This window comes from Lepidochelys olivacea, assembly GCF_965140295.1.
Source record: "Lepidochelys olivacea isolate rLepOli2 genome assembly, chromosome: 1".
Lineage (NCBI taxonomy): Eukaryota > Metazoa > Chordata > Testudines > Cheloniidae > Lepidochelys > Lepidochelys olivacea.
This window is the reverse complement of record NC_140411.1, coordinates 46,439,676-46,464,413: the sequence shown is the minus strand read 5'-3', so window position 1 is coordinate 46,464,413 and position 24,738 is coordinate 46,439,676. Positions and strand designations below refer to the sequence as shown.

Sequence of the window (24,738 nt, the reverse complement as noted above, 5' to 3'; positions counted from 1 at the left end):
TAAAAAACTCAATAATAATAGGGGATTTCAACTATCCTCATATTGACTGGGTACATGTCGCCTCAGGATGGGAAGCAGAGATAAAGTTTCTTGACATCTTAAATGGATGCTTCTTGGAGCAGCTAGTCCTGGAATCCACAAGAGGAGAGGCAATTCTTGATTTAGTCCTAAGTGGAGCACAGGATCTGGTCCAAGAGGTGAATATAGCTGGACCGCTTGGTAATACTGACCATAATATAATTAAATTTAACATCCCTGTGGTGGGGAAAACACCTCAACAGCCCAACACTGTAGCATTTAATTTCAGAAAGGGGGATTACACAAAAATGAGGAAGATAGTGAAACAGAAATTAAAGGTACAGCTCAAAAAGTGAAATCCATGCAAGCTGCATGGAAACTTTTTAAAGACTTCATAATAGAGGCTCAACTTAAATGTATATCCCAAATTAAAAAAACAGAGATCCAAAGAAGTGCTACTGTGGCTAAACAACAAAGTAAAAGAAGCAGTGAGAGGCAAAAAGGCATCCTTTAAGAAGAAGTTAAATCCTAGCAAGGAAAATAGAAAGGAGCATAAACTCTGGCAAATAAAGTGTAAAAATATAATTAGGAAGGCCAAAAAAGAATTTGAAGAACAGCTAGCCAAAGATCAAAAAGTAATAGCAGTTTTTTTTTTTTTTAAGTACATCAGAAGCAGAAAGCTTGCTAAAGGAGCACTCCAGGATGATAAGGCCATTGCAGAGAAACTAAATGAATTCTTTGCCCGGTCTTCATGGCTGAGGATGTGAGGGAGAGTCCCAAACCTGAACCATTCTTTTTAGGTGACAAATCTGAGGAACTGTCCCAGATTGAGGTGTCATTAGAGGAGGTTTTAGAAGTAATAAGTCACCAGGACCTGATGGTATTCACCCAAGAGTTCTGAAGGAACTTACGTGAAATTGCAGAACTACTAACTGTAACCTATCATTTAAATCAGCTTCTGTACCAAATGACGGGAGGATAGCTAATGTGATGCCAATTTTTAAAAAGGGCTCCAAAGATGATCCCGGCAATTACAGGCCGGTAAGCCTGACTTCAGTACCCGGCAAACTGGTTGAAACTATAGTAAAGAACAACACTGTCATACACATCGATTAACACAATTTGTTAGGGAAGAGTCAACATGGTTTTTGTAAAGGGAAATCATGCCTCACCAATCTGCTAGAATTCTTTGATGTGCTCAACAAGCATGTGGACGAGGGGGATCCAGTAGATACAGTGTACTTAGATTTTCCAAAAGGCTTTGACAGGGTCCCTCACCAAGGCAAAGTAAGCTGTCATCAGATAAGAGGGAAGGTCCTCTCATGGATTGGTAACTTGTTAAAAGATCGGAAACAAAGGGTAGGAATAAATAGTCAGTTTTCAGAATGGAGAGCGGTAAATAGTGGTGTTCCCCAGGGGTCTGAATTCAACCTATCCATAAATGATATGGAAAAGGGGTAAGCAGTGAGGTGGCAAAATTTGCAGATGATACAAAACTACTCAAATAGTTAAGTCCCAGGCTGACTGCGAAGAGATACAAAAGTATCTCTCAAAACTAGGTGACTGGGCAACAAAATGGCAGATGAAATTCAATGTTGATAAATGTAAAGTAATACACATTAGAAAACACAATTCCAGCTATACATATAAAATGATGGGGTCTAAATTAGCTGTTACCACTCAAGAAAAAGATCTTGGAGTCATTGTGGATAGTTCCCTGAAATCATCCACTCAATGTGCAGCAGCAGTCAAAAAAGCCAACAGAATGTTGGGCATCATTAAGAAAGGGATAGATAGTAAGACAGAAAGTGTCATATTGCCTCTATATAAATCCATGGTACACCCACATCTTGAATACTGCGTGCAGATGTGATCGCCCCATCTCAAAAAATATTGGAATTGGAAAAGGTTCAGAAAAGGGCAACAAAAATGATTAGGGGTATGGAAGGCCTTCCTTATGAGGAGAGAATAATAAGACTAGGACTTTTCAACTTGGAAGAGAGCCGACTAAGGGGGGATATGATAGAGGTCTATAAAATCATGACTGGTGTGGAGAAAGCGAATAAGGAAGTGTTATTTACTCCTTCTCATAACACAAGAACTAGGGGTCACCAAATGAAATTAATAATCAGCAAGTTTAAAACAAATAAAAGGAAGTATTTCTTCACACAACTTCCAGTCTGTGGAAGTCTTTGTCAGAGGATGTTGTGAAGGCCAAGAGTATAACAGGGTTCAAAAAAGAGCTAGATAAGTTAATGGAGGATAGGTCTATCAATGGCTATTAGCCAGGATGGGCAGGGATGGTGTCCCTAGCCTCTGTTTGCCAGAAGTTGGGAATGAGTGACAGGGAATGGATCACTTGATGATTACCTGTTCTGTTCATTCCCTCTGGGGCACATGGCATTGGCGATTGTCGGAAGACAGGATACAGGGCTAGATGGACCTTTGGTCTGACCTAGTATGGCCGTTCTTATGTTCTTCTTATCTCCATTTTACATATGGGAAACTGAGGCACAGAGAGGTGATGTGGCTTGCCCAAGATCATCCAGGCCAGTCTAGTGGTATTTCCACTAAGCTACACAATTGCTATATGATTTCTGAGTGCTTCTCCTGTGTCCTGTATATTTTGTTATAGTGGAATGGGGATAATGGTCATGCTTTGAAATGTTTGCAATGTGTAGTTACTAACAAGGCAGGTGAGAGAGGCTCGGAGAGGTGAGAACATCTCAGTGAGATGAGTGTAGCCTGTAGTAATAGCTCTAAACATATGAACTGCTCCATTTATACCTATGAGTGTTCCCATCCTCTCTGTCCAATACTGGAGAGGCTGTGATATGCGTCAAGCATGTCTGTTCTCAACCCCTCACCCCAGCGTCAGCAATGTGTTCTTGGTGCATGCTCTGAGCATGCCTGTTCTAAGCTCCCCACCAGAGGAGCAGGGCTTTCCCAGATCCTGACTTATATGTGAGGGGGTAGTGAGATGGGTCCTGAAGCCATTAGAGGGACAAGACATCCCAACATCCCAGCTTACATGAGTGGTGGCAGGAAGGGGGTGGGGGAAAATCGAACCCCTGAGTTTCTGTCCTTCACCCAGCAGGGCAGGGAGTGAGGCTCAGATACATTTGGAGGGCAGGGACCCCCAAATCCCAGCTCATATGAAGGGGTTGGGAGAGGGGCTCAGACCCTCCCCAGAAAGGCAAGCCTTTCCAGATCACTTGGAGAAGGGGGAGATTACATCCCTGTAGGTGGGCTGGGGGCTCCTGTATTGTAGCACACTCAGATGGGGAATGTAGAGCTGACAGGCACTCCTATTCGTATTCTTTCCCAGTCCCCCTGTCACTCACCCCCATATTCCCTTCCCAGTGCACCCCTCCTCCCCCACTAGCCTCCATCCCCCAGGTCCTCTCCCCTTATTCCCACCTACTTTCACCCTAGTCATCCTGCCCTCTGAGCAAGCATTTGCTTGTGTAGTTTTTCTTTTCAAAAAGTAGTTTCAGTGCCTTCTGAAATTTTTGTTGTACTTTGATTACATTTCCCCAGAATGAAAAAAAACCTTGTACAGAGCCAGATCACAGTAACGTTATCCCTTCTTTCAGTTTCAGATTTCTGTCCTATTTTGGATTCATACTCTCAGTGCCTGTGGTGGTGGTCAGATTTGATGACTGTAACATACCATCAGAGCCACACAGGTTCTGTGATGTAGAGAGAGTTTTTCAGATTGTTAGCTGCTCTCTCTACCTGTGCACAGTGAAATCCATTTGATGTGTGAGCAGTAGAACTGCTTGGAGTGGGCCCATCTGGAGAAGCAAACTCTTTCTTTTTTTAGATCACATTCCAATTAGATTTCCCCTGAAGGGCTGGTGGGTGCCATACACTCTGTTGGGGTAACCCTTGGGCTTCAGAGATCCTGATGTGATGATCTGAGTACTGGTTTGATCTCTGTGTGCCAGAATAGGTCAACTTTAAGAAACAGCTCTCCCAAAAAGAGAGTTTATCCAAGTGGCCCCAAATTTGGATCACTGACCCTACACTGAACCCACATGAGGTGCACAGATTTCAAGGTAATCTGAGTAACTGTAAGGATTTTAGAGCACTTGGAACAGTCAGGCTTTAAACAGGAAGCTGGTCTTAACCGTAAGTATAGCTAGGGTGACCAGACAGCAAATGCGAAAAATCGGGATGGGGTGGGGGGGTAATAGGAGCCTATATAAGAAAAAGACCCAAAAATCGGGACTGTCCCTATAAAATCAGGACATCTGGTCACCCTAAGTATAGCAGAGCTCTGCAAGAATCTTTAAAGCAGGAAAAAAGGAAGACTCAGGCCATTAAAGCACAATCGTCATAACTTCATTACCCAGAAAGATACTGAAACAAATTATTAAATTGCAAGCACCTAGAGCACAGGTTCTCAAACTGGCAGTCGGGACTTCTTGGGGCTCGCGAGGTTATTACATGGGGGGCCATGAGCTGTCAGCCTCCACCCCAAACCGTGCTTTGCATCCAGTATTTATAATGGCGTTAAATACATAAAAAAGTGTTTTTAATTTGTAAGGGGGTTGCACTCAGAGGCTTGCTATGTGAAAGGGGTCACCAGTACAAAAGTTTGAGAACCACTGACTTAGAGGATAAGGTGATAAGTAATAGCCAAAATGGCTTTAAGAACAAATTGTGCTAAACAAACCTAACTTCCTTTGTTGACTGGGGAAGTGGTGTACTGGAGGTGAGGGAAGCAGTAGGGTGACAGTCCAATAGAAAAGTGTGCCAGATAAAAACATCACCAAAACATCAAAATAAGCAACATCATTATATTCTGTCCTTATTTTACGAAGTTTGCAGCAGTTCCAGCCTTTACTGCTTCATATTATACCGTAACGTCTCCTACATGTTAGTGCTGAAATGGCTGTCATTAGGCCAAGATGATATAACTGTATAGAAAACCAACTTGAAGATTGCAGAATTCTAATGTTAATATTAATATTAATAAAACAAACAAGCCTCTCTGCTCCTTGTAGATGATCTCAATTCCCTAACTTCTGTAAAATGTAATCCTGGTATAATAGTACATTCCAGGCATTTCATTCCTGGAGATCATTATTTCTGAAATTGTTACAAATCATGTGGCCTGAGGTCCATTGCTTTGCAATGCTAGATGCGCGTGCAAATGTTGCTCAGAAAAGAACTAATGTCTTATTGTTTTGGTGTGCTTTATTTATAGTTATGCAAAAATACTTGTAACTTTTGCAGGTCAGTAAATATCATACTAAAAGTGAAGTAACCAGAACATACACAGAAATAAAAACATCTTTTAGGGGATTGTAAAATGATTTAACATAATCCTGTCTGTCTTGGTGCAAGAGAGGTTAGGTGAGGCAATATTTTGGAAGTTTTAAAAATATGAATGGGGTTTAGTCTGAGGAACACTTGGTAGATGTTCTGCCTTCTTTAAGAGCTGTATGAAAAAAAAATAAGTTCCATTCTGGAGGTGTCATCCGGAAAAACACCAACAATTAAAATGGCTACTTTTTTCTGTATTGCTGACTAATTAGGACTAGCTAAGCATACTCAGTTAGTTCTTTCTCTAATCATTGCCAAGATTTTAATTGCCATGTATAATGACTGGGCTGGGTCATAAAAACACCCCCTGGGAAGGAGGCAGGACAGACGCCTAATCCATTGTTCTGCAGATTTACAGTCAGATTAATTTTTTGCATATCTTTGCCTTTCTTCATCTGACTAGGGCGTAACTGTTGTTACAGAGTCTAGGAAATCCAGAGCATTTATGTCCTGAAAGCTGTGCATGCTTGTTTTGGCTGGATCAGCCCCATGTTATGGAGTGCCTAGGAATAAGTACCAAATCCTGACCAAACCTGTTGTTTGTTTGTTTGTTTTTGTTTTATTTTGATGGCTCAGAAAGTTCAAACTCAGTCAGACATGCTTTTCTGGTATTTTCAATTTGTTTGGTTTAAAATTGCCTTAAACAATTACTTAATTTTGGTAGAATAAATGTGCACTGTGGAATATAGGCAGCTAATTCCAAGCATATAGTCCTCCACATTAATACATGCTACTTCAAAAGCAATTGAGCACCTGTTTTTCTTTTTAACAAGTGACTGTTGTTCATATTGGACATTTGGGACAGATTTTGAGAACGGTGGGTATGTATTTGCATGCCTCATTTGTGCATACACTGCCAGTTAGATGTGTAACTGGCCATTTGTGTGTGCAGTTATTCACATTGACCATTGCAGAGCTGGCCTTGTATCCTGGTAGAAACTGCCATTTAATTAATTTTTCCCTCTTTAGTTACACTACATGTCTACACTGTGGACGTAGATAGAACTATAAATAGATAGAACCATAGAACCTATGAATATTAAGATTGCATTGTTTTATTTTCCAGGGCGCCAATGCCTCAGCTTTAGAGAAAGAGATTGGTCCGGAACAGTTTCCAGTCAATGAGCACTATTTTGGTTTAGTTAACGTAAGTTTCAATTAATAATTTAATTGCTTTGAAATACTAAGTGATAGAACTGAGGTGGAGCAAATTGTGTACAACACTAATATAATGCCATTGGAAAGAAATTATTGAAATCTGACTTGCTGTAAACTTAATGTTAAAAGTTAAGACTCTCATAAAGGTACAGTATATATATATATGTTAGAATAGATATAGAACTATTTCTCATGTTTCTTGCGTTTTACTCCTCTGTAAACTTTTACTTCTTCAGATTACTATACTCTAAAGCAGAAAAGTACATAGCATGTTGTGGTGGTTATCACAGTCTATATAAATAATTTTATACAAAAAACCTTAACACATGGTTGCAGTGTTAAAGCACTCAGAAGTGTGGAAATGCCAGAATAGAGGTTGCAGTTTTTGTTGAAACTTTCAAAATATGTTCAGCCCAAAAAAGAGAGCCAGACTGGAAAATTTCAGCATATTCTATTCAATAATAAAATTTAATTACATAACTGACAGTTGGCAAATTGTGAAAACTGCATCTCATTAGAAGAACTTCTGTAGCACTGCCTGAAGTGATATAAGAGTTTTTAAATTTTGTTTCTTGGTGATGAGGGTATTGTAAAGACAAACAGTAATATAATATAGCACCTTCACTTTGGATGGACCAGAGCGACAAGTGCTGCTCGTTTCTGCATGAGCTGCAGGAATCCACCGCACAGCTGTTCTAAGCTGGTGGCAGAATCTCAGATTGGAAAAGAAGCATATTTAAATGAAAGCACAATCGATTATGTTTAAATATGCCCTCCAAAAAAGCAAAGGGGGAAAAATAATACATTGAAATGCTTCTGATCATTCCAAATGGAATTGCTACCATCTTGGAAACATTCTGTGTGAGACTAAGCGTTGCTGCAGTTTTAAAACTGTTGGTCTGACAGCGGGGTAGGTGAGAGAGATTTGGGGGAGAGCATTTAAATCACACAGATCTGAAAACATAGCGGGTATTTTTAGTTCTCTAGTTGCAACTGAACAGGTTAGAGATATTTTAAAATCGTTGTGGGTTTCAGAATATACAGTAGTAAAAAACAGATGAATAAACATAGGCCACAATGCTTTGTTTCTTAAAGAAATAAGTTTATTTTTAATTGCTGTTAACAGGAATTGCTACTGTAGTGTAATCTTCTGCCTCTTGTTAGGATATGTTCCATAGATATGCTACACTTTAAGAAAGTGAGTCTGACAGTAGGGCCTTACCAAATTCATGGTCCTTTTTGTTCAATTTCACAGCCTCAGGGTTTTAAAATTGTTCAACTTCACATTTTCACATGTTTACATCTGAAATTTCACGGTATTGTCCTGACCCAAAAGAGGGTCATAGGGGTTGCAAAGCTGTTGTTGGGGGATTGCCACCCTCACTTCTGTGCTGCCGTCAGAGGTAGGCTCTGAAGGCAGCAGCTGTGGAGCTTCCTGTGGCTGGGGAAGTTTCCTGGAGGTGGAGATGGGTCTGATCTCCCCTGTGCTGCTGGGTGTACCGCAGCTGGGGGTTCTTAGCTGCTAGTCTGGGCCAGGCTGGGGGGGACCAGGACTTCCTCTTCCCCTGCATGGCTGCTTGGGAGGGAAATCATACCCACCTCTGGGTACTTCCCCTGAGGGCAGGAAGCTCCACAGCTGCACTGCCTTCAGAGCTGGGCTTGTTCAGCTGCGGCGCTTCCTGCAACTGGAGAAAGTACCTGGAGGTGGGTCTGATCTCTTTCCCCCCCCCCCCCCCCACCGAGAGTGGCTGTGCAGGGGAAGAAGCCTCCACCCCCAGGAACCTTCCCCAGCTGCAGGAAGCGCTGTGGCTGCTACCTTTAGAGCCCAGCTCTGAGGGCAGCGCAGGCATGGAGCTTTCTGCAGCCATGAGAGGTACCTGGAGGTGGGTCTGATCTCCCCCTCATGAGGGGCTGTGCAGGGGAAGAGGAAGTCCTGTTCTTCTCCAGCCTGGTGGACTAGCAGTTGGAGCCCACTGAATGGTAGGAGCCCCTGGCTGGCACACCCCTCTCCCTGCCCCTTCCTCTTTCCTCCAATAGCTACATTTCATGAAGGAGGTCTGATTTCATGGCCTGTGACGTGTTTTTTTACGGCCATGAGTTTAGTAGGGCCCTATTCATAGGCCAACAAGAATGCCTGTTGATTAAATGTAATCTAGTTGTGTTCAGACCATGCATAAGTTTAAATCACCATTTTTCCTATTTCATGTAGAAGGATGAAACAGTTTCCTTTCAGTTTGGTATTAGTTTAGTTGGGAAATAATGAAACACAATTATAGTGAAGTATTGGTGCTAGCTTGTAGAACTGACAACACAATCTTACATTTGTAAACTTCTTTCCTTCAAAGTTGTAAAAAATATTCTCATCTTTATCTCGGGGTACCATTGTATTGACAAATAGAACTGTTTCATAGTCTTTATTCTGCTTCTCTGCACAGAGAGGGTTTATGTCATTGCTTGTTTACCAATAGCTCAGAATTGATTCTGTTGTGATGACCCAGTTATTTTTCATACATGCAACACTCAATAACCTTAACTTGTGTCCAGAAGTTTTGGTTAATATGTCATGATTACAGGGCCAGCTGCACCTCTGTCCCCTTTCTTGTCTCTCTGAATGCAGTCCATCAAGTGGCTTTTGACTAATGGCTTTTCTACCTTTACCTATTTTGGGGTGGAATTCTGCAGTTCTTCCGAGACCTGGGCTGTATAGTATAATGTCTAAGGATGGTCGAGTTGTACTTGGTCCTGCTTTAGCATGTGGGGGATGAACTAGATGACCTTTTGAGGTCCCTTTCAGATGTTCTTTTCTATGATTCTGTATGTACCAACTAATCTTACCCAGCAGGTCTGACTGAATTTGGAAACCTGTGGTTCTTCATTTCAGGAGTCTGTGACCAGTGGTATCTGGTGATAAAACAGTCCTCTTAAAACAAAAATATTGTTTATTTTGCAATGGGAGCAAAGGATCTAGAGAAAAAAGATTTTAAAATGACAGTCTACGTGCATACTGGAGGCATACTGCCTCTGATGGTAACCTAGGCAGGCCTGACTTCAGTGGGTCCTGTCTCAATCAGGTTTTTCCAAACAACTCTTTCCTTTCTCTCTTGAGCATTTCTGATTAAACCGGCCACAGTTCTTTTGTGCTGTAGTGTACATGGGCCTTTTCCTCTCCTGACATTGTCTCGTAACAACCCACGAGTGTTTGTGGCTCATTTAGTCCCCCATCAGACTCAGAGGCTTTGGTCATCATAGGACCTCACTCTCCATATAAATATCAAAGAAGTCTGGGCCCATCCATTTGGCTTGTATGGCATTCTTCTTTAAAGCAAAGACTTTCCAAGGAAGTTAGCCACGTAGCATCCATGCTGTCAGATGGAGGAGCAGCTGTTGTCCTGGGAGACCACATCCGCATTTCTCAGGAGCATCATAGGGATTCGGACTGATAGGATTAGTAGAGACAAAAACCAGTGTTGGTGAGACCATGCTGGGGCTTTTAGTATGATGTGAGCACCATCTTGTTTGATCTTGGACAAGACCTTGGGCAGGAGCAGAATTGGAGGGAAGGCAGACAGCAGATGTTTTGACCAATTCAGGGGGAAAGTATCCCACAGCGACCCCAGGCTATGTCCCACCACAGAACAAAAAAGCTGGCTCTATGCCAACAGGAGAGCTCTCCTGTGGCATAATAAAACCACCTCTGTGAGCAACAGAAGCTATGTCGGTGGGAGAAACTTTCCCGCCAACATAGTCCTGTCCACACTTGCACTTTTGTCAGTGTAACTTACGTTGCTCAGGAGGGGGGTGGTTTATTCACACCCCTGTGCAACGTAAGTTATGCCGACATAAGCTGTAGTGTAGACATAGCCTTAGTGCCTCCGCTGCTACTCATAGGTTTGCCAAATACGAGCAAGTTGAGACTAATGGTATGACTACACTACAGTTGCTACCGTGACACAATTATGGAGCTGTAGCATAGCTACTTCCTACATCGACAGAAGGGAGTTTTCCATCAATGTAGTTAATTCACGTCTCCTGGAGGTAGTAGAGAGGTCAATGGAAGAATTCTTCCATTGATCTGCACAGGCGGTTAGGTCAACCTAACTATATTGCACAAGGCGTGAAACTTTTCACAGCCCTGAGCAATGTAGCTAGAATGATCAAATTTTTAAGTGTAGACCTGGCCTAAGACTAGTTAGTTTCATTGCTGATATTCAGAACTCTGTGATGAACAATAAAACTGTAAATAATTTTCATGGTTCTGTCTGAGGAAATCTTGATAGTCTTTGTCCAGTAAAGTTTTTCATAATACCTTGGCTAAACTTTTTCTTAGTTTTAGATTCCTGATATCATCTGAGGGCTTGTCTACTTTTGGAACTCTACAGTGGCACAGCTGCCGAGTTGCACCGCTGTAGCGCTTCAGTGTAGATGTTACCTATGCTGATAGGAGGGGTTCTCCCTTTGACATAAGTAATCCACCTCGCTGAAAGGCAGTAGCTAGGGCAACGGAAGAATTATTGTATCAACCTAGCACTGTCTACTTGGGTCATCTTAACTGAGTTGCTCAGGGGTGTGGATTTTTCATACCCCTGAGGGATGTAGCTGTATGACTTAACTCTTTAGTGTATATCTGGCCTTAGATGAAACAGTTCCATACCTTCATTTAAACTGTTACTTTGAAGGTATTACTCGCATATGGTGATCTTTTTCAGACTAGATAAACTTAGTGTGCTCTGTTTCAGAGTGGTAGCTGAGTTAGTCTTTATTAGCAAAAACAACGAGGAGTACTTGTGGCACCTTAGAGACTAACAAATTTATTTGGGCATAAGCTTTCGTGGGCTAAAACCCACTTCATCAGATGCATGGAGTGGAAAATACAATAGGCCGATATAGATACACAGTACATGAAAAGATGGGAGTTGCTTTACCAAGTGGGCAATCTAATCCATATATCACTTTGTTATCCTGCTTATAGTTTCTTAGCATCTCCCAAAAATGGGAGGTCAAACGTATAGCCAGTAGCATAGGTATGGTCTTATTGTCTGTCTTCTCTACCTGTACGTGTGGTTCCCCAAATGTGGTGGTCTTTGTAAATAGCACAGCTGCATAGTGAGGTCCTAGTTCATAACTGGCATTCCTAGGTGCTATGATAATACAAATAATAATATGAATAATTAACATTTAGCTTGCTACTTACAGTTGTCTCCTTGTCTCTCAAAATGGATTGGAGAGAGAGACTCTGAAAAGCTGAGAGTCAGTCTGCTTTTATTTCCTTCCATAAATGTATAATTTTACATTAATTTATATTGAATTTCATCTCTTTCAGTTTGGCCCAGAGCTTTAATGTCACTCTGCATTTTGGTTCTCTGTCCTTCTACATGTTTTACTCTCCCAATTAATATGTCACCAGTCTGTATGCTTTTTCGATCTGAAAATTGTGAAACCTTTTATCTACAACTTTGTTGCCCTGATTTCTGTAGGAAATTTTGAAAGGCATATTTGAAATTCACTGTTTTAATTAAAAATGTTAATTTTATATTTAAACAAAAATTCAGTTGTCTTGGATATTCTTGATTATAATGTGATCAGTATATTTCATGTAATATTAAAAACTTTGAGCTATTGCAAGCAGCCTTTCCTGGAGAATAATCTTGGGGGTGGAAACTGGGTTTGGTTTTGTTTTCGTTTTTTTAAATGGGCTGTGTTCATCCTGATTACCTATATTCTAAATTGTAGGAGCTGTGACTCTTTAAAGCATTTAGCAATAGATATGTATTCTATGAATAATTGTACTTGAAATCAACTGAAAATCTGGAAACCAGATGTCTGTCTTTGGTCTCCAATTTTTTGACTGCATTGTATATGGTGGTTTTGTTGATCATGCAGTCCCAAAGGAGAGCTGCCAAAGGCAGTCACTTTCCCCATACTCCCAAAGCAATGACTAAGGAACTTTTAGACCATTCTCGGTTGAGAACATGGTCTCAACTTGTCCCTAGATAACTGTTTGTATTAGTGGCTTTATGATATAGTACATCCCTATAGTTTGAAACCAGCTACTAACGTGCACTAATACATAACATTTTCATGAATTACTTTGATAATGGAGTGGAGAATATGTTTATAAAATTTGTAGATGACATGAAGCTGAGAGGGATCACAAGCACTTCAGAGAACAGGATTAGAATTCCAAAGAACCTTGATAAATTGAAGAATTTGTCTGAAATAAACAAGATGAAATTCAATAAAAACGTGCAAAGTATTCAAATGCACAAATACAAAATGGGGAATAGCTGGCTAGGCAGTAGCACTGCAGAAAAGGGTCTAGGGGTTATAGTGGATCACAAATAGAATGAGAGTCATCAGTATGATGCCATTGCAAAAAAAAAAAAAAGGCTAATATTCTGTGATCTATTAGCAGGAGTATTGTATGTAAGACATGGGAGGTAATTGTTGTGCTGTACTTGGCACTGGTAAGACCACAGCTGGAATAGTGTATCCAGTTTTGGGTACCACACTTTAGGAAAGAGGTGAACTAACTGAAAAGAGTCCAGAGGAGAGCAACAAAAATGATAAAAGGTTTAGAAAGCATGACCTATGAGAAAAGATTAAAAAAATAGAGTATATTTATCCTTTAGGAAAAAAGGAGGTAGGTGGGGGTTGCTGATAAGTCTTCAGTTATGGTAAGGGCTGTTATAATGACGATGATCAATTTTTCTCTATGTCCACAGAAGGTAGGACAAGAAGTTTCTGGCTTAATGTGCAGCAAAGGAGGTTTAGGTTAGATATTAGAAAAGCCTTTCTAACGATAAGGATAGTTAACTACTGGAATAGGTTGCCCAGACAGTTTGTGGAATCCTTCTCATTAGAGGTTTTTAAGAGCATGTTAGACAATGCCTATCAGGGGTAGTCTTAGGGTATGTCTACACTACGAAATTAGGTCGAATTTATAGACATCGGTTTTTTAGAAATAGCTTTTACATAGTCGATTGTGTTTGTCCCCACACAAAATGCTCTAAGTGCATTAAGTGCATTAACTTGGTGGAGTGTTTCCACAGTACTGAGGCTAGCGTCGACTTCCAGAGTGTTGCACTGTGGGTAGCTATCCAACAGTTCCCGCAGTCTCCGCTGCCGATTGGAATTCTGGGTTGAGATCCCAATGCCTGATGGGGCAAAAAACATTGTTGCGGGTGGTTCTGGGTACATGTCATCAGGCCCTCCCTCCCTCCCTCTCTCTGTGAAAGCAACGACAGACAATGGTTTCACGCCTTTTTTCCTGAGTTACCTGTGCAGACGCCATACCACGGCAAGCATGGAGCCCGCTCAGCTCACTGTCACCGTATGTCTCCTGGGTGCTGGCAGACGCGGTACTGCATTGCTACACAGCAGCAGCAACCCATTGCCTTGTGGCAGCAGACTGTGCAATAGGCCTGAAAACCATCCTCCTCATGTCCGAGGTGCTCCTGGCCGCCTCGGTAAGGTCGGTCAGGAGCGCCTGGGCAGATACGGGTGCAGGGACTAAATTAGGAGTGACTCGACCAGGTCATTCTCTTCAGTCCAACAGGCAGTCCTATTGTACCATCTTATGGTGAGAAGGCAGGAGATGTGGATGGCTAGCAGTCCTATTGCACCATCTTCTGCCGAGCAGCCGGGAGATGTGGATGGCTTGCAGTCCTTCTGCACCGTCTGCTGCCAGCCAAAGATGTAAAAGATAGATGGAGTGGATCAAAACAAGAAATAGACCAGATTTGTTTTGTATTCATTTGCTCCCCCCTCCCTGCCTCCCTCCGTGAAGTCCTGCTTGAAATACCAGAGGGAGGGATAGCTTAGTGGGTTGAGCATTCGCCTGCTAAACCCAGGGTTTTGAGTTCAGTCCTTGAGGGGACCATTCTGTGTGACCCCTGTTTTTGTTTCTCCTTGGTGTAAAGCCACCCCCTTTGTTGATTTTAATTCCCTGTAAGCCATGTCGTCAGTCGCCCCTCCCTCCATCAGAGCAACGGCAGACAATCGTTCCGTGCCTTTTTTCTGTGCAGACGCCATACCACAGCAAGCATGGAGCCCGCTCAGATCACTTTGGCAATTAGGAACACATTAAACACCACGCACGTTATCCAGCTGTATATGCAGCACCAGAACCTGGCAAAGCGAAACCGGACGAGTAGGCGATGGCAGCGCGGTGACGAGAGTGATGACAACATGGACACAGACTTCTCTCAAAGCACGGGCCCTGGCAATGCAGGCATCATGGTGCTAATGGGGCAGGTTCATGCGGTGGAACGCCGATTCTGGACCCGGGAAGCAAGCACAGGCTGGTGGAATCGCACAGTGTTGCAGGTCTGGGACGATTCCCAGTGGCTGCGAAACTTTCGTATGCGTAAGGATACTCCCATGGAACTTTGTGACTTGTTTTCCCCTGCCCTGAAGCACATGAATACCAAGATGAGAGCAGCCCTCACAGTTGAGAAGCGAGTGGCAATAGCCCTGTGGAAGCTTGCAACGCCAGACAGCTACCGGTCAGTCGGGAATCAATTTGGAATGGGCAAATCTACTGTTGGGGCTGCTGTGATGCAAGTAGCCCACGCAATCAAAGATCTGCCGATATCTAGGGTAGTGACCCTGGGAAATGTGCAGGTCATAGTGGATGGCTTTGCTGCAATGGGATTCCCTAACTGTGATGGGGCCATAGACGGAACCCATATCCCTATCTTGGCACCGGAGCACCAAGCTGCCAAGTACATAAACCGCAAGGGGTACTTTTCAATAGTGCTGCAAGCTCTGGTGGATCACAAGGGACGTTTCACCAACATCAACGTGGGATGGCCGGGAAAGGTACATGACGCTCGCATCTTCAGGAACTCTGGTCTGTTTCAAAAGCTGCAGGAAGGGACTTTATTCCCAGACCAGAAAATAACCGTTGGGGATGTTGAAATGCCTATATGTATCCTTGGGGACCCAGCCTACCCCTTAATGCCATGGCTCATGAAGCCGTACACAGGCAGCCTGGACAGTAGTCAGGAGCTGTTCAACTACAGGCTGAGCAAGTGCAGAATGGTGGTAGAATGCGCATTTGGACGTTTAAAGGCGCGCTGGCGCAGTTTACTGACTCGCTTAGACCTCAGCGAAACCAATATTCCCACTGTTATTACTGCTTGCTGTGTGCACCACAATATCTGTGAGAGTAAGGGGGAGACGTTTATGGTGGGGTGGGAGATTGAGGCAAATCGCCTGGCCGCTGATCACATGCAGCCAGACACCAGGGCGGTTAGAAGAGCACAGGAGGGCGTGGTGCGTATCCGAGAAGCTTTGAAAACCAGTTTCATGACTGGCCATGCTACAGTGTGAAAGTTCTGTTTGTTTCTCCTTGATGAAACCCCCCGCCCCTTGGTTCACTCTACTTCCCTGTAAGCTAACCACCCTCCCCTCGTCCCTTTGATCACTGCTTGCAGAGGCAATAAAGTCATTGTTGCTTCACATATATGCATTCTTTATTAATTCATCACACAAATAGGGGGATAACTACCAAGGTAGCCCAGGAGGGGTGGTGGAGGAGAGGAGCGCCAGGAAGGGTGGTGGAGGAGGGAAGGACAAGGCCACACAGCACTTTAAAAGTTTAAAACTTATTGAATGCCAGCCTTCTGTAGCTTGGGCAATCCTCTGGGGTGGAGTGATGGGTGGCCGGAGTCCCCCCCACTGCGTTCTTGGGCATTGGGGTGAGGAGGCTATGGAATTTGGGGAGGAGGGCGGTTGATTACACAGGGGCTGTAGCGGCGGTCTGTGCTCCAGCTGCCTTTCCTGCAGCTCAACCATACACTGGAGCATATTAGTTTGATCCTCCAGCAGCCTCAGCATTGAATCCTGCCTCCTCTCATCACACTGCCGCCACCTTTCAGCTTCAGCTCTCTCTTCAGCCCGCCACTTCTCCTCCCGGTCATTTTGTGCTTTCCTGCACTCTGACGTTGTCTGCCTCCACGCATTCGTCTGTGCTCTGTCAGTGTGGGAGGACAGCATGAGCTCAGAGAACATTTCATCACGAGTGCTTTTTTTTTGCCTTCTAATCTTCACTAACCTCTGGGAAGGGGAAGATCCTGCGATCCTTGAAACACATGCAGCTGGTGGAGAAAAAAAAGGGACAGTGGTATTTAAAAAGACACATTTTCTAGAACAGTGGGTACACTCTTTCACGGTAAACCTTGCTGTTAACATTACATACATAGCACATGTGCTTTCGTTCCAAGGTCACATTTTGCCTCCCCACACCACGTGGCTAGCCCCACCCCCCCTCCCCGTGGCTAAGAGCGGGGAACATTTCTGTTCAGCCACAGGCAAACAGCCGAGCAGGAACGTCCCCTTAAGAAAAGCACCCTATTTCAACCAGGTGACCATGAATGATATCACTCTCCTGAGGATAACACAGAGAGATAAAGAACGGATGTTGTTTAAATGCCAACAACCATACACTGCAATGCTTTGTTCTACAATGATTCCAGAGTACGTGCTACTGGCCTGGTGTGGTAAAGTGTCCTACCATGGTGGATGGAATAAGGCTGCCCTCCCCAGAAACCTTTAGCAAAGGCTGTGGGAGTACATCCAGGAGAGCCGCAAATGCCGGGGCAAATTAATCATTAAACATGCTTGCTTTTAAACCATGTATAGTATTTTAAAAGGTACACTCACCGGAGGTCCCTTGTCTGCCTGGCGGGTCCGGGAGGTAGCCTTGGGTGGGTTCGGGGGGGTACTGGCTCCAGGTCCAGGGTGATAAACAGTTCCTGGCTGTCGGGATAACCAGTTTCTCCGCTTGCTTGCTGTGAGCTGTCTACAACTTCTTCATCATCATCTTCTTCCTTGTCCCCAAAACCTGCTTCCCTGTTGCCTCCATCTCCATTGAAGAAGTCAAAGAACATGGCTGGGGTAGTGGTGGCCGAACCCCCTAAAATGGCATGCAGCTCGTCATAGAAGCGGCATGTTTGGGGCTCTGACCCGGAGCGGCCGTTCACCTCTCTGGTTTTCTGGTAGGCTTGCCTCAGCTCCTTCAGTTTCACGCGGCACTGCTTCGGGTCCCTGTTATGGCCTCTGTCCTTCATGCCCTGGGAGATTTTGACAAAGGTTTTGGCATTTCGAAAACTGGAACGGAGTTCTGATAGCACGGATTCCTCTCCCCATACAGCGATCAGATCCCGTACCTCCCGTTCGGTCCATGCTGGAGCTCTTCTGCGATTCTGGGACTCCATCATGGTCACCTCTGCTGATGAGCTCTGCACTCACCTGGAGCTTGCCACGCTGGCCAAACAGGAAATTGAAATTCAAAAGTTGGCGGGCCTTTTCCTGTCTACCTGGCCAGTACATCTGAGTTGAGAGTGCTGTCCAGAGCGGTCACAAAGGAGCACTCTGGGATAGCTCCTGGACCCCAATACCGTTTAATTGCGTACACAGTACCCCAAATTCAACCTGGCAGGGCCGATTTCAGCGCTAATCCCCTTGTCGGAGGTGGAGTAAGGAAATCTATTTTAAGAGCCCTTTAAGTCGAAAAAAAGGACTTCGTCATGTGGACGGGTGCAGGGTTAAATCGATTTAACGCTGCTAAATTCGACCTCAACTCCTAGTGTAGACCAGGGCTTAGGTATTCATGGTCCTGCTTCAGCTCAGGAGGATGAACTTGAGGACCCTTCCCAGCCCTACATTTCTATGATTCTACAATTTATATGATGAAAATAGCATTTTGCATTTTTAAAATACTGTACAAATATTGACTGCATTTCACAGAATCTATGTGTGGCAGATATATGATGTTCCCTTTTTACAGATGGGGAGACTTGCCCAGGACCATGCATTTTTCTCGAAGACCCACCTACCTTTACCATGAAGAATTTCAGCTATAAACACGACATTACACTCTGTTCTTCATTGTACTGAGTGGTGTTTTGACTGATATATGTGGCAGAGAATCTCATTTTTTCAGTTTACTCTTTATACTGTGTTGTATACATTTTTGGCACTAGGTAAATACTGAGCACTTACTGAATACTTTTACAGTTCTACAGCACTGTAAAGCATTGATAACACATACATACCCCAGTTATTACAAACAGGAAAACACAATCTAGTATCAGTTAAAAATATCTGGAGTGCTCCCCATTATTTATGTTGCCACCTGAGATTCTTTACTGTCTGAAAATCAACAAGAAATGCCTTCCAGAAAATTTGCCCTTGCTTGTGCGTTTATATTTAGTTTTGTTTTTTTTTAACCTTGCATCACTGTAGAAATACAATACAAGGTAATATTTTTTTTTCTTATTTTATAGTTTGGGAACACATGCTACTGCAATTCAGTTCTTCAGGCACTTTATTTTTGTCGACCATTTCGAGAAAAAGTCCTAGCATACAAGAGTCAACCCCGAAAAAAAGAGACCCTTCTTACATGCTTAGCTGATCTCTTCCACAGCATAGCTACACAGAAGAAAAAAGTTGGAGTAATACCTCCGAAGAAGTTTATAACAAGATTACGGAAAGAAAATGGTACCTTCTTAATTTTTCTTTTATTCTGTGTATACTAATTACATCAATTGTGATTTAATACTGAAATTGAAAGGTTGACATTTTTTTTATACGTAAAATATATTTGCTAAGTACAACAGGAACGCTTGATGCTGTAAAAGACAGAAAAGACGACACACATGCTGAATAAGTTCTCACAACACATTTTTTGGTGGCCTCAGAGTGCGGCCACCAACTCTTGCTGGTGGCCGCTATGACATTTTTTCCCTAAAATACTTAATTAACTTTAGGAAAAACAAATAAATATGCACATATACATGTCCAAATCACAGTACCGTATATACTCGTTCATAAGCCGAATATTTTTGGGAAGTGGCACCACTTTCTGCAGCTCCCATTGGCTGGGAATGGCAAACCGCGGCCACTGGGAGCTGAGGAGCTCTGTGCCTGTGAATGCTCCAGGTAAACAAAACGTCTCGACCCGCCAGTAGCTTACCCTGACGGGCCAGGAGCCAAAGTTTGCCAACCCCTGAAATATAGGGTCGGCTTATGAAAGGGTCATACAGTTTTTACTATTTTTACGTCTCCATCTTGGGGGGTCGGCTTATAAACAAATGGGCTAATGAGCGAGTATATATGGTAATTTATGTGGGTTTGGTTTTTTGCAGACTCAATACTAAAAATAATGTACAGTTGTGTCTATTCTTTACTGGACCTAAACAGAATAGAAACACAAATAAGGTGTTTTGCATGTTGTTGTTTTGCTGTTTTGGTTGTTCTTGTTTTTTAGATTTGATAGCTTATAAATCTGCTTCTGTGAAAAGAGATATTCGTATGCTTGTTGATATCACTTTTCACAGCAGCAGCCTGGTTAGCTAGCTGGGAGGCAGTGAAAAGTGATATTAACATACAAATATTGCTTTTCACAGCAGACTTACTCAGCCCTGTCAAGCCAGGGGACAAATTAAACCTTGGATGGTGAGGTGGGAAGGGAGGCAGTGGGCAGGGGCTCTGGAACAATTTTTATAGTGGTCGTGCTGAGAACCATTGAAATCCTGTACATGATAGAAACCCTTCAAGCCAGGGGGTGCGCCGGGGGAGTGGTGAGCCCGAAGCCCTGTGATCAGGGTTTGGAGCCTGCCCACACCAATCCAGGGCTAAAGCTGGAAGCCTGAGCCCCACCACCCCCAGGAAGGCGGAGAACTCACAACCTCTGTCTGCTCCTCCGGCAGTTGTGGATCCTGAGAGGGTCAGGGCCCAACCCCTCCTGGCAGCCCCAGAGGAGGGGCCGCTGCTTTGCCCCTTCCCCCATCACTGCCCAGAAGCCTGGCCACAAGAAAAGCCCCGGTGGCCACATTTGAGAAATACTTTGGCCTTCTTGAGGCAATGTCTTCCCCCCCCACCCCCTTCCCCCATCTCATACAGAACTGAGCCCAGGCAGTGCTTAGCAAATATGGGAGGCAGTGTGGAATTTGTAGATTTTTGTCAAAAATCGCTGTTTTAAAGCTTTTGTTCTTGCTATTTGTCTCACATCTGTGTTTGTTTCTGTAGTATAGTGGTTATCATGTTTGGCTAACACACAAAAGGGCCCTGCTTCGAAACTGGGCAGAGGCACAGTTTCTTTTGCCAGGTTTCAGAGTAACAGCCGTGTTAGTCTGTATTCGCAAAAAGAAAAGGAGCACCTTAGAGACTAACCAATTTATTTGAGCATGAGCTTTCGTGAGCTACAGCTCACTTCATCGGATGCATACCGTGGAAACTGCAGAAGACATTATATACACACAGAGACCATGAAACAATACCTCCTCCCACCCCACTGTCCTGCTGGTAATAGCTTATCTAAAGTGATCATCAAGTTGGGCCATTTCCAGCACAAATCCAGGTTTTCTCACCCTCCGCCGCCCCCCCCCCCCCCACACAAACTCACTCTCCTGCTGGTAATAGCCCATCCAAAGTGACCACTCTCTTCACAATGTGTATGATAATCAAGGTGGGCCATTTCCTGCACAAATCCAGGTTCTCTCACCCCCCTCCAGAAACCACACACACACAAACTCACTCTCATGCTGGTAATAGCTCATCCAAAGTGACCACTCTCCCTACATGTCTACAATGCATGGTAATCAAGGTGGGCCATGTCCAGCACAAATCCAGGCTCTGTCACCCCCCCCCCCCGAAACACACACACACAAACTCACTCTCCTGTTTGTGTTTGTGTGTGTGTGTGTGTTTCCGGGGGGGGGGGGTGAGAGAGCCTGGATTTGTGCTGGAAATGGCCCACCTTGATTATCATGCACATTGTAGGGAGAGTGGTCACTTTGGATAAGCTATTACCAGCAGGAGAGTGAGTTTTTGTGTGTGTGGTTTTTGGAGGGGGGTGAGGGAGTGAGAGAACCTTGATTTAGCTTAAATTTAGTTCAGTTCATGTTTATATAACACTTAGGACTTAACATTTCTATTCAGGATTAATATACTCTTCTTTAAAAATTAGTAACCCTTCCAGTAATTATCCTAGTGCCATGGACACGCCTAATTTCATATATTTAACACTTCCTATTTGGTATTTGTAATGCTTGTTGATTAGGACGGTTCATGAAATAATTCTGTGTAGTAAAATATAATTAAATCCTTTAATAGATCTGCTACTTGATTTGGAGGAAATATAAAATAATGCTTGTAAATTGTACATTTTATTTAAATTAATTACAGGTTGTCTTTCAATAAAAACTTCCGTGCTTGGTTTACACAAGTTAAATATGGCAACACTTTCATATAGTAGAAATTTTCATACCTGTATAATCCATCCTGGATCATATTTCCAAATGTTTTCAAATTAAACGTTTAAAATTAAAATGTATTCAAATATTATGAAGATGCATAATAAAGACAAACTACTCTAGGATAGCATAACAATTTATTTCAAGCCTTGAGTGAATTTACTGCTCATGAAAGATGCTAGATTTTTCAGACCTGGAAGATGATCTGTTTATCAATAGAGCAGTTTATAGCATAGGTAGTAGTGTTGTGCAAGCTTTCTCACACCAGTGAGTCTTAAATCTGAAGAAGGGTGACTATTTTTAGAGGTGAGAGAATAGTTCAATCTCCATGCCATTTAGCTCTTGGCAATTCTGCTGAGACTGCCATCAAAGGTGATAACTATAATGGTATTTTAAATGTACATATCATAAAACACCATCATCTCACTCATCAAACACATCAACTTTAATCACTGCTGACTTTGGGATTTATTCAAATGGGGATTTAGAAGTAAAAAAGACTCTATATTCCATGGGAGGTGCCTGCTGGGGCTCGGGGCTTCAGCCCAGCGCCTGCTGAAGCCCCGGCAGGCACGTCCCGGTTCTCAAACTTCTGAAGATTGTTGTATGCAGCTCAGAGATTCAGTAAGTTTGGCCATCCCTGGTATAGACTTATAGGAGACAATTGCTGAATTGCCAGGTGACTGATTATGTGCACTGAAGTATTAACTACTCTGATGAATTAACTTTTTTAAAAAGTACATCCATGAATAACTTTCTTGATAGCTACAATGGAGAATTCTTTATAAAAATATGTCTCCTAGGAATAGTAGATTTATGTTTGTATTGATATACAATACATGAAAGAGGATAAACACAAAGAAAAACCCAGTCTGGATTCTATTCTCATTAAGTAAGACCAATCACTCATGAGGAGTTTTATATCCTCACAGCTGTCATATCAAGACTCTTTCTGTGCTCAGAATCTCTTACCTCTATATCATTTCTAGACTCTATTACATTAAAATACATACTGTACAGTATATGGTAATAAGAGTTTAAAACCTGACATGCTTCAAGTTTGCAGTTTCTCATTAACCAAGTGGAAGTGTTCTATTTCCTTTTGTTTCGATCACTCCTAATCCTTGAATTAAATAATGGCAAGATCATCTGTGGGATTAGATCCACTGTGCTTAATATCAGACTGTTGACTGGACATTAACTACACTGGAATCTGGATGCAATACTGCTAAGAACCTCTGAGACAAGCCTTTTACCTTCAGGGGACTTGAAATACTTGTTATGCCACCTCATTAAAATATTCAATTAAATAGAGACATTTGGGCTGGTTTGATCTGGGATCTAGTTTATTTTCAACTCTGAAAAGTATAGTTGTGTCTTGTCCTGGAAGCTGCTTGGTTTGTAGATGATCTGTGACACTTTTTACTTTAGACCCTCTTAGTGATCTAGAATCAAACTAGCAATTTTTCCCTATTCCAAATGTTGTTGTTGTTTTTTTTCTTTTCAGACTCCCTAAAATAGGCTAGCCAAATTTCCATGTATCTTCAAATATACTCTCCTCAGATGTAGACTTGATTGTAGTAGCACCATATTAAACTGATGACACATTTTTGTTCGTCTTTCTATTTATGGTACCATTCCTTCACTTATGGGCTAACATTTGCTCTATATTCTTGGACTAAGAACAAGTTGCAACTTGTAATTTGTTAGGTAGAAACACAATTTCTGCTATGTAACCAATATATAGAGCCCCATTGGAGGAATTGCATGATTAGTTATGCAGGCATAGAATATTTTTGATTTGGTAATTAAGGTGAATGTGCAATTCCTTTGAGTCAACTACTGCTCAAAAAGGGAGAACAAATTTGGTGGTTGGCTGTCACTGCTCCAGTCCACTTTGAGTCTTGGGCTAAGTCCTTTTAGCCATATGTAGACAAGGGACCTGCGGCTACCACCATTTTTAAAATAGTTTTATATTTTTAATAGTTAGATGATATTCATTAAAAATACTGACATCTGTAGGGGCCTTGTTTATTATAATGTTTTCATTATTGCTAGCATTTATGGAGTCGCACTTGTGATAGTAATTAAAAACAAAAACCTTGCACTTTTGTAGATTTGGCCTTTGAGGCCATAGTGGTCATATTCTTCCTCTGATGAAGGTAGAATCAGGAAATGTTTCTCTGTTCAAAGCTGTGTGTCTGCTTTGACTGAACCAACCTATGCATAAGCCTGTTGTTTAAGGCTTTCTTTTGAGCCTGTTCACTCTGTAAGTAGTTTCGAAGCACATGGGATAAAAAGACTGTTCTTATATACCACTGCACTTTCTCATCCCCAGACGTAAAGTTTGTGGAATATAGGTTTTATGGGTAATGTTATAGAAGTACTTACAGTCATGCATGATTCTTGACATAGACCAATGTCAACTTTTGCCTGACGTCTTAGGACATGTTTGAATGTAAATGGTGGTATTGAACTATATTATTTGGCAGGGGTTCTCAAACTGGGGGTCGGGACCCCTCAGGGGGTCCTGAGGTTATTACCTGGGGGGGTCGCGAGCTGTCAACCTCCACCCCAAACCCTGCTTTGCCTCCAGCATTTATAATGGTGTTAAATGTACAGTGACTCCTGACTCAATGTCCTCCCGCTTAATGTTGTTTCAAAGTTATGTCGCTGCTCAATTAGGAAATGTGCTCGTTTAAAGTTGTGCAATGCTCCCTTATAATGTTGTTTGGCTGCCTGCTCTGTACACTGCATGTAAGATTTTTTGGAAGAGCAGCAACTTTACAAGGGAGCATTGAGCAAGTTCCTTTTCTCCACCTCCTCCCGCTCCCTCCCAGCTCTTCCCCCACCGCCAGACAGCTGTTTGGCAGTGCTTAGGACTTTCTGGGAGGGAGGAGGAGGAGTGAGGAAGCGCAGTGCCTGTATAGGGTAAGCCAGGGGCACTTCCCAACCACAGTACAGTACA

General features: G+C 42.8%; 1 protein-coding gene across 3 annotated transcripts in view; it reads left to right on the top strand.

Annotated features, from left to right (window-relative positions):
• USP12 (ubiquitin specific peptidase 12) overlaps positions 1 to 24,738 on the top strand; it is a 74,689-nt gene that overhangs the window by 9,343 nt on the left and 40,608 nt on the right. For all 3 annotated transcript variants that reach the window (XM_084628964.1, XM_084628963.1, XM_084628962.1), the window contains 2 exons: positions 6,419 to 6,499; positions 18,801 to 19,014. In XM_084628964.1, the coding sequence (XP_084485090.1) occupies positions 6,419 to 6,499; positions 18,801 to 19,014 (295 nt within the window). The remainder of the gene's footprint in view (positions 1 to 6,418; positions 6,500 to 18,800; positions 19,015 to 24,738) is intronic.